This window comes from Cynoglossus semilaevis, chromosome 9, assembly GCF_000523025.1.
Source record: "Cynoglossus semilaevis isolate Cse_v1.0 chromosome 9, Cse_v1.0, whole genome shotgun sequence".
Taxonomy (NCBI): domain Eukaryota; kingdom Metazoa; phylum Chordata; class Actinopteri; order Pleuronectiformes; family Cynoglossidae; genus Cynoglossus; species Cynoglossus semilaevis.
Genome location: NC_024315.1, coordinates 16,441,806 through 16,460,852, shown reverse-complemented (window position 1 = coordinate 16,460,852; position 19,047 = coordinate 16,441,806). Strand labels below are relative to the sequence as shown.

The window sequence follows — 19,047 nt, the reverse complement described above, 5'->3', positions numbered from 1 at the left end:
TCTCAGTCATTGACTGGGCCAGGGCAATGGTTTTTATTTGGGTTATATGGCCTAACACAGGACTTTTTAATTAAAGGTTCAGTCAGGCCAGATTTTCAAATCATGAAAGTAAAATGGCAGCTTTTTTGGTACATAATTGACTATAAAATGTTGAACCAAATGTAAAAAAATTAATCAAAAAATATTACATATTTATAGTACATCAATACACTCACTGCAAATTAAACACATTGGATATTTGATGTTGATTTCCGTGTGCCATTTAGACGTGGAAGGGCTGCATGGTGGATTCTGTGGTGCTAGGCTACAGAAAGTTGCAAATATAGTCTCTTCTACTGTAGATTTTGTTTAATATCAGAGATTGAGCCACTCTGAAGTTTTGTGTGAGCTACATATTGTCCACAAGCTGTAATTTAATAAGGCTAAAAGTCTGACAGAAAGAAATGGAAGAAAACAGCCCAATCCTTGCATCTGTTTTCTGACCCTTTGTCAGATGTAGCTTTTATACCTACACCTGATAACCATAGCTTCTAACTGAGCTACCACTGATGATGTCACATGACGTTTTCTGCCTTTTCTCTGCCTTGGTCTAAAGCAAACATTTTTATGGACATTGATGTAAAAAATGTTTGAACATGTGTTAGGGAAAAGGATTTTGGTGATTAACTTTAGTGAATATTTTAGTTTCCATTACACTGTTAGAAAGTGCAAATGAAGTTCATTCACAGTGCCTGAATTCTCTCTTCCACACATTTTGACTGTGTAATGGTACATATGTTTCTACACTTGCGTGGCCAAAGGGTATACATGAAAACTCTGCAGCAATAAAAGCATTTTAGTCCTAAAATGTGTTGTATTCACTTATTTATATATGCCCCACAACAACCGTGCAATATTAATGAAATCAAGAAGATGCTGCAGAGCTTTCTAGATGGATGGAATCCTTTTCAGATGGAATCCAGACGGTTTTGCACCGTTCTTTCTCCTCCTCCGTCTTCTGTTGGTTAAATGTGTGTCATTTTACTCGACTGTTCCTTCACACTCTGGATAACTGTACAAGTAGCTTCATCCTAGAACAGGCTTGGGCAAACTTTTTGACCCACGGGCCACAATGGGCCCTGAAATTTGACGGGGCTAGGTCAGGAGCAGATAGATGAAGCATTCGTATGAACTAAGACAGATGACATGTAAAAGTCATGCAAAAATGCTAAAATGCTTTTACCCTTTTCTACGCCATCATTTGGGGAAATGCAGGTTCTGCAAGGAAAAGGCAGAAGTATGATAGTAGAAATCAATAACATAATTTAGACAAGTATGGCGGGCTGGATTAAAAAGCCAAGCAGGCCGCATCTGGCCCCCGGGCCATAGTTTGCCAGGAACTGTCCTAGAACAACAAACACGCAGCCACAATCAAAGTAACAATTTAAGTATAAATAAATACATAGACTCTTAGTTTGTGCAGCATTCAGCTATTTAATTTAATGTGAGAAACGTGAGAGAGGGCAGAGTGCTGCGGTATTATTATATATATATATTTTGCTGATTCTGACTTGTTAATTGCCAAAATAAAGAAAAGCAACATTTTATCCAGGGTTGGGACAAACGTGCTTATCCAGATAGGAAGACAGCAGCAAACAGACACGGCCTGATTCACCATGTATTAGTAACTGCACTGAAATATTCATTCAAACAGTGCACCATGATGTCTATTGACATCTCTATAAAATATGCTTTAATGCTTCACTTATGTACTAATGTGTTCTGGGACAGTAAAGAGAAAGTACATATCAATTGATGTCTGATATAAACATTATTGTCTTTCATAAACACAAAAGGTATTTATTTGTCTCCGTCTGCTGTCCTTCCTCAGTCTGAATGGTCTGCTTCATTTACATTGGGAGTTCTCTGATTGCTCTGGTAAAATTTGATCACATAAAAAATGTCTGGTATCTGTGCCATCGACAGTTCTGGGTCTGGTTTGGAAAACGACAATTAAACGTTTTGTTTAAATGATATAATTTTGTAACACAGAATTGAATGATTTAAGTCTCTCAGTTGTATACAAGAAGTAAAAGTATTATTATACTTGTAATAATAAGTGTAATAGTAAGTATTATTATACTTGTTGTGGGGTTTCTGAAATCTGTTTGTTGAAATGACCAAGAAATTTCAAGTGAGTATTCAATGCTCAGGTTCTGGAGAAAGTAACAGTAACCAGTAACAAGTAACAGTATTTTCCTCTGCTGCCAAGTTTGCTCTGGCTGATCTGTAATTACTGTGGATTTTTTGAGAAAGTACAGTAGTGTGCAAAAGTTGAAGTCAGTTATAAATAGCTGCTGTTGGTTAAGGAAAGTATTCTATTTTACAGAAGAAAAATCCTAATCAAATACTGTAAATGTTTTTGCTGTTTGACTTTGAACCAGAACTTACTTACAAAGTCAGAGATTTTTGTGATTATAGTCAAAGGTATGATTACATTTTCACATCTAACTGGTGCAAATTATTCTTTTGTTTTGGATGTTTTTACATTCACAGATTTGTTCCACACTTTTGTAGAACCTTTGCACAGATATTTGTAAAAAAAAAAAGAATGTGCACACATACACGTGCCTCCATCCTGAAGACATACTGTAAAAGCACAGGCAGAGTGAGCCGGCCTTCTGTGCTCCAGTTTGAGCGTCTGATCTGAGCAGAGCAGACAGGCGAGAGCAGTGTGCCCTAGAGTCATGTAAAATGCAAAAGAATATACTCCTCTATTAAAACCTTCTGATGGCTGTGAGAGAGGCTACACACACACTCTGTTGTTTATGCATCCGTGTATGTGTGTGTGAAGGGTCAGCTGCACTTCTTTTATTTTGCAACCTCTACAGTTAAACACAGCACCAGGTAAATCCTGCCTGTTATTGAACGATTTTTTTAATTTTCTATCTGAAGGTGTGAATGTAAATACACACAGCCAACTGTAGTCACTTCTGGACAGAATATGCTTAACTGGTCAGAGAAAATGTAGTTGCTTATTTCCCTGAAGGTGGAAAATCCAGTCCAGTCCAGTCCAGTCCAGGGCTCTAGTGTGTTAACCATCTTCTGTGTTCGTCGACCTCTTATCTGGTGTCTCTTCCACAACACTTTAGAGTGCACTTCTAAGTGTACTTAACTCTAGCAAGCCCTCATGTTCTTGGTTTATTATTAATCAATCGACTCAAGTTTTTATCTCGCCTGCCACTGGAACTTTCCTCTTTCAAGTGTTCTGCTGCACTCATCCTCAGCCCATAACCCCAGATGGCGCTTTAAAACACTTCAGTTTGAGACCACCCCCTCCAATACGCAACAAAATATTTACTTTTAAACAAAATTCTTTTTTTAGCAGTGAGACAAAAGCAAGCTTTGTGTCTCTTAAGTAGCCAAAGTGCTGGAGGAAGCGCAGCTTTAAGCAGTAGGATCTTAGATTATGCGCTCCTTTGTCATTGCTACGAAGAGCAGGGAGAAACCATTAGTTGACATGCACACTATTATTGACAGACAAACAGTCCTTTAGGGCACAAGCAGTTACTGTCGACTTCTCCATCAGGTTCATCTCTATTGTGCCTGGTAAATAGGTGTGTGATAAAGTGAAGCACATTGTGTCAGAGGTTAACCAGTGTTATTCCAATGCCTCATAGTGTATCCAGCTCGCTCCAGTTTGAAAAGGATGACATACTGAGTTTTGTTTAATAGCATGTCATACATATGATCATCTGAATGCGACATGAGCCTCCGCTGCCGTCATTTTTCTTTTAGGAACATGACATGTTTAAAATTCTCTAATAAAGCAGAGAGACTGGTACATGGACTACATGAAATGGAAGAGAAACGAAGCCAATCTGTCCGCATGACTTTTATCTCTTACCTCATTTTAATGGTCCATTTTACACTAACTGAGTGGATGGAAAAGCTGAGAACCTGGAAGTTAATTCACTCATAGTTAATTGGTTGTTAGTTATTTAAGATACTTATAGAAACCAGAGAGTAAGAGAAAAGAAAATAATTAGTACTTCAAGGATGAAGAATCAGGTCTGGAATTTTGCCTTTTAGCTCTGTCCTAAACTGATGAAGAAGATAGAAATTTACAAAATGACACAGAATTGGCCTAAATATTTTTTTTATATTCTTTAGAGTGATTTGCTGTAAAAAAAAAAAAAAAAAAAAATGTGGAACCGAATGTCAGTGTCAGGAGGCTAAGAAGAAGGTTAATCAATGACTGTTTGGAACCTTCAGCCATGAGTTGATTAGCTGTGTCAGGTTACATTTCTTGATAGCCTAAATAAGTGTGATATAATGTTTCATAACATGATGTCACATTTTATTGTTTTATACTGTATATTTATATATTAGGAATGTGAAAAATATTAGATATACTGAAATATTACTTATTTCATTTTATAATACTGTATCAATATTCTACAGCATTATATTGGTTTTTTTTTTAGATTATAAGGTATGGTGGGTGTATCCCGATTGAAGGACATGGATATGGACTTGATGAATCTGCTTTATTCCGCTAGCTATCCATCTATCTATCCATCTATCTATCCATCTATTTATCTATCTATCTAATCTATATGTAGATTACATAGATTAATACACATCTATCTATCTTCAAAAGTCTATAAAATATCGAATTGTTAAGTGCTACTTTATTAGGAAATATTTGGCTTGACTTTTCTATTGACTGTATGTCGTTTCATTATGCCTGCTTTATACATACACCTGTTCTCAGAAACAATGATGGCGTATTAGCCACATTGGGGTATTTTCACCCTCATGGTATTAATAACAGTAATACAAGCCTCGGTTTTATTTCCATGAAGTACTGTATTTTTAGATTTGTCTCCGGTGAAGAATGTAGAATGGAGAGGAAGAATCTTAGGAATCTTCCAGGTCATGTGTTACTGTATTCAGTCTCTGCTGACCTTTGATTCTTTCTTAGCACCGCTACATTGTACACTCTCGCTGTAATACTTGTCTTGAATTCCTCCAGTACTTACAAAGAGTCTGTTGTTCATCAGTGTAGTAGTTATTTGTTAGCGAAGATATGCCGTCTACACAGTTATTCTTTATCTGGCCCCTGGGCTGTTCTTAGTCAGCTCTTGTCCCCAGACACCTCTCCACTGACCAATCGAGAGATTTAACTATTTATGACTCTTAGGTGTGGGCTTCATATGAGCAAATTAGGTAATGGGGGTGTAAAGGGCACTTTGGGGGAAACAAGGAGTTGAGGCATTTAGTAAATGCTCACATGGGTGTTTGGTCCTTCTGTGACATCATACAGACATCGTATGAAGCTGTCTCTGTTACAGATACTTTTATTAACAACTGTAGCACTTAATTGATTCCACATTGATACTCTGTTGCTGAGATGACCTTCGCGGCACTGTGAAAAAAAATCATCTATTTTGCTAAAAGCATCTTGAGAGAATCCCTGTTGAGGCATCACAAATGGAAAAGCTCCAAGTTTCCGGACCAAGAGGAATTTTCCTTTTTTCGTTTTGGTTCACTCGTGAGGGTTTCACACCATTAGTCCCTTCACCACCACCACCACTACCACCGTCCCTCCTCACACTACCACTGAACCATAAATATTTCAACCTCTCAATCTATATTCATTATAAAACACATGCCCAATGCAGTATGTGGTTGTGAGGACACAGGGCTTTTATTTATTTATCTTATTTATTTATATTTCTTTCCTGAGGGTGAGCTGCTGGTTTCTCTCCATCTGTACTGATTGCTGGCTATTACGAAGCACTTAGTGCCTCCTCAGCCTGCTCTTGTCGCTCGGGTGCGTTGTTGGGGGGGGGTGGGGGGGGGGGGGGGTGCTCAATCCTCGAGGGATGGACACGCTTTAGGGCTAAGAGGTGTGTTTGTTGTGTGTGTATTGTAGCAAAGAAAGATGGAGTTATCCCAAGTGTGGTGACAAACTAAAATATATATATAAAATACAATAATATAACAAGAATCTGAAACACAGACTCATGAAGCATTGGCTTTGGTACTGTCCAGCAGTGTCAAAGGTCAAGTGGATGAGTGTTTTGGGTCCAACAAGGTGGAACAGAGGATGTTGGGGAATGGGTGACAGTTTGTCTGCTGGTGAAAACAGTATTTTCCCTGTGACTTTCAAATGTTTGGCATGTTTTTTAAATCTTCTCATTCTTTCTTGGTAAACAGCAAAAAAATCTCAGAATATAGACATTGGTGATTTTGTAAATTCCAAACTACAAGATTAGCTGAAATAAAAGAAACTAAAACAGTTTAAATATAGATTTTCTATTTTGACCTGTAACTCTTTTTACCCCATCTTAAATGTTTTTCTAAAACATTGCTGGAAGGATATGTTTCATGTCAAGTTGGTCCCTGTGTGTAAATGTGTTACTTTTGCACACAACATATCCTTATGACACGAATAACCACCTTGGATCAGACTTATTAAATAAAGAGAGTGCAGTGATTGAGTTTGACATCCCTGACTGAAAATGTATGGCTGCAAATATTTGCAGAGGCAAAAGTTAAGGTGTCTTGGACTGTTTGAGAATGAAACGTTGGGTCCTTTGCTGGGAACCCCACTGTGCTGCCAATGCTGCTCTGCACTCGTATTACTCACGATTCATGATAGTCTAGATACAGCTCGATTCATGCATTGTTGGCTCACTTTAGTGAAATAATATTTAACTTTTAAACATTTTCTAAAACATTTTTTGGAATGTTGGAGGTTCTGGTGAGGTCCATTCTATAATCCTGGTTACTAATGCTTAATGGTGTTTGGTCTTTACATTTTCATGACAACAGTTTACCTAACTTCCCTAGTCCAGTTGTAAACTGCTTAAATTGGCAACCGAACAAAACAATTTTACAAAAAAATCCAATTCTTTGAGTTGGCTGAAATTCAGGTTCCTGTGAAAAACCAACATGAATTATGTGTTTGGACTATCATATCTGTCTTTTATCTAATATGTCATAAATCGTAAATTAAGTTGGATCAATAAAAGGCTCCATGATACAAGTCTTACAAATACCGATAAGCAGAAAAATAAACATTATTACTCATAATAATTTACTTTTTTTTAAATGACTGATGCTACTGAGATATTACCTATCCTTTTGAGTCATCATATTTAGTGACCACACGGGGACTTTAAGACTGTAAGACCTATTTGCAGCCACATGAGTTGTAGGACAAAATTAGAGCCCATTAGATGTTCAGGGACTTGGTTTCACTGCAGCTATTTACTCATCGGCGTCCACTAAAGCAGTACAGGACAGCAGGCGAGTATCTGTCTGGTCTCCTGAGTGTTACTGCATGTCATGCAGTAACACTCTGTAATGGCATACAGGTCAGATGTGCAACACACACACAATGCACGTTCTGTCATGTTTAGGTCTGCACGACCGCATCTTGTTTTACAAGATCAGCAAGGTGTGTGTGTGTGTGTGGGGAGGGGGTAGGGGGGGTGTTAAAATCTCTTTGGTCATCTTTGATCTTCTATACATTTGTATTAGTTTCACTTTAAACTCCAATTAAATGAGTGAACTGGTTCAAAATTAGAACTACTGAATAAAAAAAATAAAAAAAATAAAAGCCTTTCATTCTGATGGTAAAATTAAAATAACTTTTCAAAGTACTTCATTTTATTTCTGGCTGCAGTGGAGTGTTAGTGGAGACCTCAGACTTGACACACATTCATTCTTCACCTTTGAGATAAGTTGGAATAACAAGAACATGACAAACTTGGACACAGTGGCTTTTTGACAAGGTAAAGACTTAAAGACAGTCTTAAAATACAAGCATTGTAAAAGTTAGCTAACTTAGATCAAAGTTAAATATATGAGATGGCAATTAATGGAATTTACATGATATATTTCAACTTATGTTGTAATAACCATATGTTGTAGTCAAATGAAATACTTACATCAAAGTACAGTGTACATGATGTGGAGCACAGGCAGATATTGTTGTGTATCAGAGGATTACAGAGAGAAAAGTTAGGACACTCTGACAACTGTGTCTGTCGTTAATGGACCCGTATTGACGTTCAGCTTGAAACCACATTGCGTATTCCATGTCTGCACAGTGGAGCTCATTCTCTGGTGTTATGGATAAGTGTCAACATCCCCCACACCCTCACCCTGCTGCCAGCTCAAACGCTCCCCCCTAGACTTCCTCTCCCTTTTGTCCTTCTCCTCTTTCCTCTGCCTCCATCCCTTCATCTCACCTATTGATTGGCAATAATGTGTTTTCACTGGTAGATTAATGGCACATTACCCTGAGAAGGGTGTCTGAGGGGACAGGACGTGAGAGACGAGGCTTATTAATTGATTCACAGACGTGCGTGTGTGTGTTTGCATGTTTTTATTTTAATTGACTGTGTATTAAAAAAGGCATTTAGTACAAATATGATGGATGCTTCAGGTCTTTGAGTTTCACAGAATTCATCATACCCTGGCTTGTCCATAAATGCATCTGTGCCTGCGCAGTAGTTTAAAGGTCAGACATTTTTTAACATTGTTTTTACCTTTAAAAAATGTGTCGCATTTGCGATTTTTGTTCTGTGCCGATACGTTGGATTTTTATTTGCTTCAAATGACAGCATGTGCAAAAGTAATGTGTTCTTCAACGCACTTTACTTTTTCTTATAACAATAATGTTTTCCACAGACTGCACTTAGCCACAGGATCTCTTTTACGTTCAACAACCTTCAAAATAAAGAACTTAGTGACTGGAATGAATTCCTAAATGAAAATAGATTCCAGCTGACTTTCTAAAAACCTGGGCAGTAGTTCCTAACCTAATGAGAGGTTAAACTTTCCAGCACTCCGTCACAAAAGATCAGGTGTAAAAACAAAAATACAAATGTTCACTGCACAGATGCAAAACTTTTCCTCGTGGTAGTTTATTCAAGTTAGTCACCTGTTTACCTGAATTCATTTATTTGATACAAAAAAAAGAAGACCAGCCTTAGGTCTGAATACGCAGACGTCTCTTGTCAGTTTAATCCACTGGTGGACAGATGAGGAGTTTACACCTCACCAAGTCACTGTTGTTCAGACTTATTTAACCAACCTTGACTTGTTCCTGCAGTTTTTTGCCAACTGGGAACACTGGGTCAGGTGGTTATGTTTTTTTTGTTGCTATGCAAGTTTGTTGCATTTCCTTTTATTGTTGTCACCACTTCCAACAAATTCAGCTCGCCCCACCAACCCCCTAGGGTCTGAAGAAAGTATTACAAGGACAAGTGTTTAAAAGGAATGCACCTTATCGTGCCTGTGTTTAACGGTTCCTCCCCACACAGTTAGAGCAGGGTAATCATTCCTCACACCTAAAAGCCTCCGTCAAGTTAAAAGACCTCGCGTATATTAATTGATTGCATTCATTTTACTGTGTTTTATTATTCTTTGTCTCACACTAGGCTCAGCCTCTCAGTTGTATCTCCTCTCATCTCTCCACTGCAGCTCGCCTTTTAGCTCAGCCTCTACAGCACTTTATCTGATTTCATCCCTTCTGCCATCTTTCAATTTCCTCCAGCAATTTGCATCTCGGAGGAGGGAGGGAGAAGGAGGAGGGCATGACCAAATTAGCAGATCAATACACCATCAAACAGTCTTTAAGTGTGACACGTACACAGAGCTCGTGTCTCAGATTTCCACCTCTAACTAATAGCCTTGTTGTTTACTTTACAGTGTGCTGTGTCATGTAGTTTTGGTCTCAGGTTGCTCTGTGGTGGAGGGACGACCTCAGGGGGATCCACACACTGGAGGGAGACCAGAAAACACTGCTAAAGTTTTATGTTTTATGTAGCTGCAGCTGGTCTGACCGTGAGCAGAATGACTCAAACACTGACCACATGTGATAGAACGTGTTAAAGAGTGGGCTGTAAAGATACAGGGATTCATGAGTCTGCTCCGGAGACGTATCATATTTTTTCTTTAAGATCAAATTAACATTTCAAACTCTGCATGTCTTGTTTGATTATTAAGTCCTGATGTTGTCTGAAATACTATCACATGATTAATTGTATACATGTGTTAACAATTACACAAAACTATTTAACCATAAGTAATTTAGTTATTTATTTTTTATTATATTTTTTAATCTATTATCTTTTAAAACATTTTTGAGCTACCAAACTGTTTAGTCATTTATTGAATTTAACATCTTTAATAGCAGCTGTGAAATTGTCACATGTGATAGACATTTATCGGACGTGTTGTCAATCACACTGCAGCTTTCCTTAGATGAACAGAAAGTGTAGAATAAAATACATACAGTAAAAATCCAAATCTCAAAATATTTTTAATCTGATTTTATAAACAAGACTCTTGTGTGTGGGTTGAAGCATTCATTAAGTTGAGCATCTACTCAGGCTGATTTATATGATTTAGACAAACTGCTGTTCCTAGGCCTTCATGTCGGGGGACACACTTCAGGAACAGTCTCTCCCATCGTCTTAGCTGCTGACCTTTGTCAGATGACTGGGAGAGGTCATCATAGGTTAAAGTAATGAGCCGAGAGAGAGAGAGAGAGAGAGAGAGAGAGAGAGAGAGACAGGGGCCCCCAACTGATAATGCAGAAACGAGTACACACACACACACCTCTCCATGCCGCTGACCAGCCAGACCTTGTCTATAGAGAGGCACAGACCCATACAGAAATACACACTCCATTGTCGCAGTGTTCTAACACAAACACACACTCATCAACTGGTTCTTCATCTTCCCTCCTGGTTCCACACTGTTCCTCTCACTCCCTCTCTTTAGTTGTAATTACACACAGTCGGGCCTCAGTGCACAGACGTGATGGGCTTTGACAAAGCAGGAGGAGGGAGGCATGCAGAAGAAGAAAGGGAGGGAGCAGGATGGAGTGGCACAATGAAAAGAGAACAATTAGCATTTCCCAACGACAGTCACAGAGGTGAATTAGCGTAGCACAGTCTGACATGTATTTATCTATAATTAACACACTAAATTGAAATACAAAGATGCCTTGCTGTTCATTGTTGTCCAAAGTTTTAAAGGGTTTCTCTGCATGAGCTCCAACTCAATATTAGATATTTTTGTTTTTACAATCCTACATATTGACAGTTTGCCATCCTGTTTGATGTGGCAGGTGTCAGGAATTGTGGGTACTAAGAAGTTGTGTGAATATATTTGTGAACAGTTTGCTAAAAATGACAGGTCACACACACACACATGCAGACACAGCGTAAATCATGCAAATCCAGAGATTTATTTTTTACATGCAGTGAAAATTATTTTATTGTCCACACAGTCAAAAATAATTCAAAGTAAGACTGAATCTTTTGGCTTCTAAGGTTTACATTATTGAAATGAATGTTTTAGTGTTGCAGTGTGCTTGGGGTCAAAGGGCAGCCCTGATAAGTGCTTTCTAACTCCGTCCAGGAATTGGGTTTTCGCTTTCAGTCAAGACAATATTTGATTTCTTAATTTTTAATTATCTCGAGGAGAGTTGAAAACACTGGTGGATAAAAATAGTTTTCTTCAGTATAAAAGAAATAAACTGACATATGAGTCATTTCTGGTGACCAACCCGTTCAGTCCCAGCCATGTAGACATTGAACAAACACGTTTTATTGTAGAATTTGTTTCAGAATTAGTTATAGAATTGATTGACTCACAGTTTATGGCTTAGTTCTAAAATGCAGACCTACGTCTGTAATACGCCTGACGTGAAGCTCAACTGTCAGGAATTAGCTTTGGCTTGGCTTGACAGAAGCACAGGAGCAAAACTTTCCATAGTGTCCACTTAAAATTATGCTGAGGCAGCTGCTGCGAGGGTCTGCGGATGTGGTAACAGCAGACTGGCTACTAGACAGGAGGAGAGAAGACCAGAATATAGATGTTATCTCCTACTGAAAAGATTGAGCGTCAGCTCCTGCCTGAAACTCAAAAATGTTAAATTTCTCAGTACCAAGAAATAATATCTTAGTGATGTATTATTAGCACAATGTGTTTCTTTGAGAAGAAAGTATTCATGTGCTTTCACACAAATACACTTCTTTAACTATAAACACTTTGTCGTTAAATATTGATTTCTTTTTTTATTATATCAAAAATATATAATAAAATATTTGGACAATAGGCAAGAGAAATTCTTAAGTCACCTGTTTGAAGTATTTACAATATTCTGAGTACTCCGTGGCCTCGTCAATGACAAATCACCACAACAACGCATAAGTGAATCTGATATTTTTTTAAATCCCATTTTATGTAAATATTTAAATGAAAACTTAAGCAGGATTTTTGGATTTCTTTAACTATTTAAGAATACAAACATAATTTCATTTAAAAGTATTTGATGACCATGAAAAGGAAATAATATTTTCCCAAAATATTACTAATCACCAAATTCAGACTTTTTTAAAATTAATTTAATATAATTTGTGCTGGTATTAAATAAAGATTTAATACTAAATTAAAAAGGGAAGTTTTTTTACAGTCCCTGAGAAATCTTTGAATTTGTTAAATCTAACAATTGTATAAAGTTTACGTCAGTGTGTGTCTTCAAATACTGAGTCAGCATTTTGAAATATTTCATTAATTATATTTTAATAATATTTTCAGTAAAATATGTTATGAGCCAATGTGGAATAAAGAGGAAATAGTATGATTAAAAAACGAGCATGCATGAAACATATAGAACAAAATGTTCATTACATTCATTTAAATACATAGATCATTTCAGTAATTAATAATAATAATTACAATAAAAAAACATGATAGACGAAATGCATGCAGATAGATAGGCTTTATGTTTTTTTTCTTTGGTGGCTTTGGTCTTTCTGTTGTGGTTAAAATAATAATAATAATAATAATAATGGGTGAATTCATAACATTTAGAGATAGTTTCAGGCCTCCTTCTGGCTAACTCATTTTTTAATTAAAAAAAAAACACCTTAAAGGTCAGGTTTAAGGTCAGGCCTTATTGTACAGGCCTTAAAAACTCTGACCGACTGAAAAATAAATAATACCAAATCCGCGTGTTCTTGTGATATGTCCCTACTCCTCCATCCTGGAAGTCTGTGACAGTGAAGGCCGCAGCTCTGGACCCACCACCCTTAAAATGCTCTACACTGGGCATCAGGCCACCAAAAGAGTCTTTCTCCCCAACGTGAAGCCATTACATGTCCCCGTCATACAGACTGAAATATTTGCTGGCGTTGGAGAAGCAGAGGTAAGGCGTGCTGCTGCCCGGGTAAACCACCGGCAGAGGCATGGGGAGCAGGCATCTCCCCAGCAGGTTGTTCTCTTTGTACAAGGCCGGGAGCTGTCCCATCACCACCGGCTTCCCAGGTTCCGGGAAGTCACTGACGGGTCCGTCGATTTCGGTGGAGATCTGCCGTTTCAACTTATTCCTGCGGTTCTGAAACCAGATTTTCACCTGCGTCTCCGTCAGCTGGAGAGAGCTGGCCAGGCAGGCGCGCTCCGCGCTGCTCAGGTAGCGCTTCATGTCGAAGGTGGACTCCAACTGGAAGATTTGTCTTTTGGAAAATATCGTGCGCGTTTTCTTTTTCGTGACCATCTTGCTCTTCCTGGCCTCTCCGTCCCCCTGCTCCAAGTCTGTGGACGCGGTGACGGAGCCGCTGTCGTCGCAGCTGCTGTCTCCGCTGTCGAAGCGCACGTCCCTCCTCGGGTCTGCGCGGCTGACGACGACCGCCTCTGTCGACTCGCTGCACTCTGGGTTCAACTCTGCAACAAATTCAAACACGGTTTAACCTCGTGTCAGGCTGTAGCTGCGCACTGACCTGAGAGTGAAATGTCTTCGGAGCGTAATGGTGAGCTAAGATGACAGATGGTCTCTATTACGCACAGCCTGCAGCCAAACAATCATTCGAACCCTCTTACCACTATCGTGGAGCCTGCTGCTCGGATCCTGTCGCCACTGCCCCCCGTGTTCCTGCTGGTGACTCTGGAAAGCGTCTTTACGCACCACCGTGGCCGCTTCATCCTGCTGTCCAGTGTCGCGGCAGCTGTCACAGTTCCTGCCGCTCGTCTTCAGGTTGAGGATGTTATCAATTGTGAATTTCAGAGAGGCTGCGGGTCGACATGGAGCCTCCGCTTTGTTCATATTCACCAAGGCGTAAATCCTCCTCTGACGTCCGTTGCTCTGCTCCCTCTCAAACTTTAAACCGGAACAAAATTCTCACAACAGACCTCCAGATGCTCTGCGAACCATAGCAGCTGCGGCTGAGCAGACACTACGGGGCTGACGGTGCTCTGCCTGCGTCGCCACTACGAACATATGATGGGGAGCAATTAGCTCTTCACTGATTGGACCAGAGAAACAGGCAGCTTTAACCAATGGGAGCAAGAGGACGGGAGTGAGGTCAGGAGAGTGCTGCTGCTTCTGTGCCCTCCTTCTATACTCTACTTCACCCACCGTCACCCACCGTCACCCCCTCCCCCATCACTGCTGCCGCTTCATAAACTGTACAATAAGTAAATAAAACTCTGATTTCTCTAATCAGATTTTTTTGTTTGTTGACAAAAACAACATATGAGCTTTATTTTTGTCAGGTTGAGGTTTTATAAGCATTGATTTTCTACACTGACCCAGTGTCTATAAACGTTGCTTTATTTCTCGTCGTGAAAACCAGCGAAATCTTTTAACCGCACCGTCTGTCCCGATATGATTTAATATTGGCAATAGATTTTGTGTCATAAAACATTAACAAACAGAGACAAGGATCACAGTTTTGGTCTGTTTATTCTAATAATAATAAATATTATAATATTTGTGTTTCAGAGTCAAGATTGTTAAGTATGTAATCTTAAGAAAATACCTAAAATGAATGACCAACCTTTGCTCTCAAACTTTAAAATATAACATCTCTTCTGTTACAACGAAAGCAGTGACAAATGTTAATTTATTTCTAAAATGTAAATTTACTCAGTTTGGTTATTTAGCCTTATTACTAATTGCGTGCCTCAAGTGATTTGTCGAATAACCGACAAATGAAAATTTCGAATTTTTTCTAATCATGGTTTTAAGATTTTGTAAACTACGTTTGGTAAATAACTAAATATTGAATATGGAATAGTGCTGATTTGACTTAACATGACATGGTTTTTAATTTTTTGAGAGCTAATTATTTGGGGAAAAAAGTTCGATTAATTTTGAGTTGTTAAGCCCAAACCTCTAACTGTAAACCGGGGTTATATTTTTTATATATTACATAAAATCCTCTTTCCATATAGAAATGTTTCTAAAAACGTTGGTCAAGGAGAAAAAGTCAACGAGTTCAAGATGCACAGAGCTCGTCTGTCTTAATCTGATACAGTACCTACAAATCGATGATGGATTCGTGGATTATAAAAACATCAGGAAGACACTTTTGATAAACAATTTTATTTATCTTGTGAAAAAGTGACAAAGTGGAAAAAAGTGACTTTCAGTATAAAATTCGTAAAAACGTGTCATGTGCATGAAGAGCCGTTGTAGAATCCTGTGATAAATCATAAAACAGTTCTGATCGGTCCTCACACCAAACCGGTCATCTGCGATCTTAACAAACTCATGGAGTGAGCGAACGAAGACAGTGTGTTGTCTGTAGACCTGGTCGTCAGTGGAGCCACTCGGTGTCCACTCAGGCCTAAAGCCTGAGCATGACTTGGTGCTGCTCCGTCGTGGTACAGGACAGGAACCCTGATAAACCTCTGGGTCGAGTTCTGTATATGGACAGCCTCCAGGTCGGCCGCCAGCTGCCTCTTCCACTTATTCCTGCGGTTCTGGAACCAGATTTTGACCTGAGTCTCCGTCAGATGCAGAGACGCGGCCAGTCCGGCTCTCTCCGAGCTGCTCAGGTACCGCTTCACGTCAAAGGTGGACTCCAGCTGGAACACCTGGCTACGGCTGAACACAGTCCTCGTCTTCTTTTTGCGACTGGAGCTGACGTCAGAGGACTGCGAATCAAAAGCGTGCTGCGCGTCCCCGCTGTCGTCAGGTGGCAGGTGGTGGTCACCCGGTTTCCGGTCACTCTTGTCGCTACTTTCCGTGTTCGGCTCGGACTCAGTAGCTGAACCTGTGTCACTGGTCATAACGGAACAGAACCTGGTGTCCCTTAGACCTGAGATTAGCAAAATATATGTATATATATATGTATATATATAGGTCGCAGGGGAGAATACTTGATAAAATTAAAAAATACTTTTTCATTTTTATTTTTAGGACACATACTTGCCAATGTGTTGCAATAAAATACACCATCACTTTTAACCAATTAAATTTTCACGTCGAATGAAAGTTTTAATTGTAAAGGTAACAATATGACATTAGGGAATTTTATATTTAGAAAAACAAAACAAGTTCACATATTTTTAAATAAATATTTCTACTTCATAAACAAAAAAATTAAATTGAAGAATTAGTTGTATTTACGCAATAACTACAGCTATACACTTTATAGTTAATGATGTTTCCACTATTGCAGTTTTTATTTCAAACGATGTAAAATTCAAATGTTAAATACAAGATAATAATTCACCTAATTTTTTATTAAGGAAACAGTAAAACATAATTAATATACTCCAATAGGTTTGTTGCCCACGGCAATTTAACTGTCATCTTTGCAGGGTCACGTGTTAACAAGACCATATGTCCAGGTTCTCCCATCTTTTGAGACGGTTCTTGTTTTTTTTTTAATCGTAGATACTTGATTTGATGTTTTGGTTTGGGATAATTCGAGGCACATGACAGCAGTAAGTCACGGAGCTTAATAAAACCCGGATGGTGACGTGGACCTCGGATCTGCTTCGCTACTGTTTTCAGTTATGCACAGAATCTACGGGAGTTTTTTAGAACCCAGATTATGGACGTGTTGGATGTTAAACAAAGCTCGTCCTGTCCATACATGCAGCCCAGCAGTGGACCCGGTCTACGACTCATGTATGTCCTCCAGCCCACCATCGACCACCTAATGTCCCCTCAGACAGTAAACATCTTAGGCAGCCGTGGTCTGAACGGAGCCAATAAAGTGGGAACGCTGCTCGTAAATCCTTCAAATAAAATCAGGTCGATAAATCTGCACGGTATAAACGACCACGCCTGGAGTCCAGGGTTTCCATATAGTCACATGCAGGCGTGATGTTAAGCCTGGATGTGTTTTTCTCCATCAGTCTGTTCATAATTCAAGTTAAGTCGAAGTAGAATCGATTCAACTTGGAGCGCTTCATCTTTCATTTTAAGAGGACATAACAAACACAAGTCTTACCGTGGGTTCTGGAACTCGGTGCTCTCCCCCGGTGACACCTCTGCAGCTCCGACTCTCTGTGTGCAGCTCCAGACCTGGAGCTCCATCCGTGAAGATGCACCGGCGCTTGTGCTTTCTGAGTTCGGTGGGAGCTCAGCGTCTCCGCCCTAACTTCTCTGAGGTCTTCGCCGGACTGTGATTCCCGTCCGCTCCGTCTCTTGCCCAATAGGTTGTCGATGAGAAAGGACGTCGCCCTGGATGAAACGGGTGTCATTGTTTCTGCCAGTTTCTCCTTCATGTTATCTCAAAACCACGGCGTCTTCAATCCAAAAATCGTATCCTCGTGAAGTCGACCAGAGAGGTTTGAAAACATTCATTTCAAGCTCGGATTCTGCTGCGCTGAGATCGTTTGAGGTCCAATATTTGTAGCAGACAGACGGAGCGGCTCCTCAGAGCCAGCGGCTGGACCGGGACGGAGGGAGCAGGGAGACGGAGGGAGCAGGGAGTCCAGACTGCCCACGACTGGACTGGCCCCACGGGAAATGTGGTGTTGCAGAGGAAGAGACGGTGTCATCAGCTGCTGTCGCTGCTGATGAAAACGATGCTGCGGCTTCTGCTGATGCTGTCTGTGACTGAGCGTTGTGATGTGCGTGTTTTCACGTGCACGACCGACCTCCTGAGGCCACAGCCTGGAGAAAACCCCTGTCCGCGGCCGAGCACTTATTATTTGGGTCAACTGTAGAGCAAACCATAACATAGATTAACCAGAGGAGAAACAGCACTGTGTGTGTGTGTGTTTATTGAGAACATTTGTTTCTATTTTTTAAATTAGTAGTCCACTAAATTAATGCTCAAACTATAATTAATTATTTCTAATTAATTAATTAAAGAAATTCTAATTAATTTCAATACTGGACAGTCTTTTGAAAATGTTTTCTCCATTAAATAATTTTCATTGCTCTGCCTAAAGAATTAAGTCAATAACAAAATATAAATCAGTAAATAGTATCGCTGCTAAAATCATTTTGATTGAAATTATGTCACATGACTTTTTGTGATTTAAACAAGTCATAGTTGTGTATGCTCCGTACTGTCTAGCTCTGCAGTGGCCTGTACCACTTTCTAACGTGTTAATCTAATTCAAATATCATTTTTAAAAGATGGTATTTTCAGGTTTTAAAAATGACATATATAAAAGACCACTGTTAAAAAATTCTAACTTAATCAATTATCAATTTATTATGTGGAATTTTACAAAACCAAATATCGGCACAAAACATAATGTATGATTGTAAAACATAGTCATACATATTTGAAATATTTATAATGAACTCATAACAAACACAAGGGTTGTGTGGTGACTTCTCTGGTGACTGTTTATATCTGTGGATAATCAAACTAAAGTTGACAAGACAAGCAGAATGTTTAGATCTTGTATGAGTTACACCACAGCCGTCCCTCTCTCTTTCTCTCTCTCTCTCTCTCTCTCTCCCTCCTCCCCCTCCTCCCCAGACTCTCGCCCTTAAGGCCAAATTTACCCTTTGACAGAAAGTCCAGTGTGATGTTGCTCTTCATCCTAACACTCAGCTCAGGCTGCAGTAACTGAAGCTGAGTTTGGCAGCTCAGCCTTATGCCTCACCTCACCGTAATGTTCCTGAGAGACAGGTTGTGTTGAATGATGGGTTGATTTCACAGACAGATGTTTTGTAGATGTTGTATAGCCGTACAAATATAATATTTTAAGATAGTTACTGGACCTTACTTGGATCCATTGACAACGTACAGTAAAGGCAATGTTTCCAGTAGAAAC

The 19,047-nt window shown here is 39.3% G+C and overlaps 2 protein-coding genes across 2 annotated transcripts; both read right to left on the bottom strand.

Annotated features, from left to right (window-relative positions):
* Nucleotides 1-12,747: 12,747 nt before the first annotated feature.
* Nucleotides 12,748-14,477, bottom strand: hmx4 (H6 family homeobox 4). The gene is made up of 2 exons (XM_008317604.3): nt 13,894-14,477; nt 12,748-13,737 (listed from the first exon to the last, which is right to left on the bottom strand). The coding sequence occupies exons 1-2, from the start codon at nt 14,114-14,116 to the stop codon at nt 13,169-13,171; spliced, it is 792 nt and encodes a 263-aa protein (XP_008315826.1). The 5' UTR covers nt 14,117-14,477; the 3' UTR covers nt 12,748-13,168.
* A 544-nt stretch (nt 14,478-15,021) lies between these two features.
* hmx1 (H6 family homeobox 1) lies at nt 15,022-17,535 on the bottom strand. Its single transcript, XM_008317605.3, has 2 exons — nt 17,259-17,535; nt 15,022-16,115 (listed from the first exon to the last, which is right to left on the bottom strand). Exons 1-2 carry the CDS (start codon nt 17,533-17,535, stop codon nt 15,529-15,531), a joined length of 864 nt encoding a protein of 287 aa, XP_008315827.1. The 3' UTR covers nt 15,022-15,528.
* Nucleotides 17,536-19,047: the final 1,512 nt, after the last annotated feature.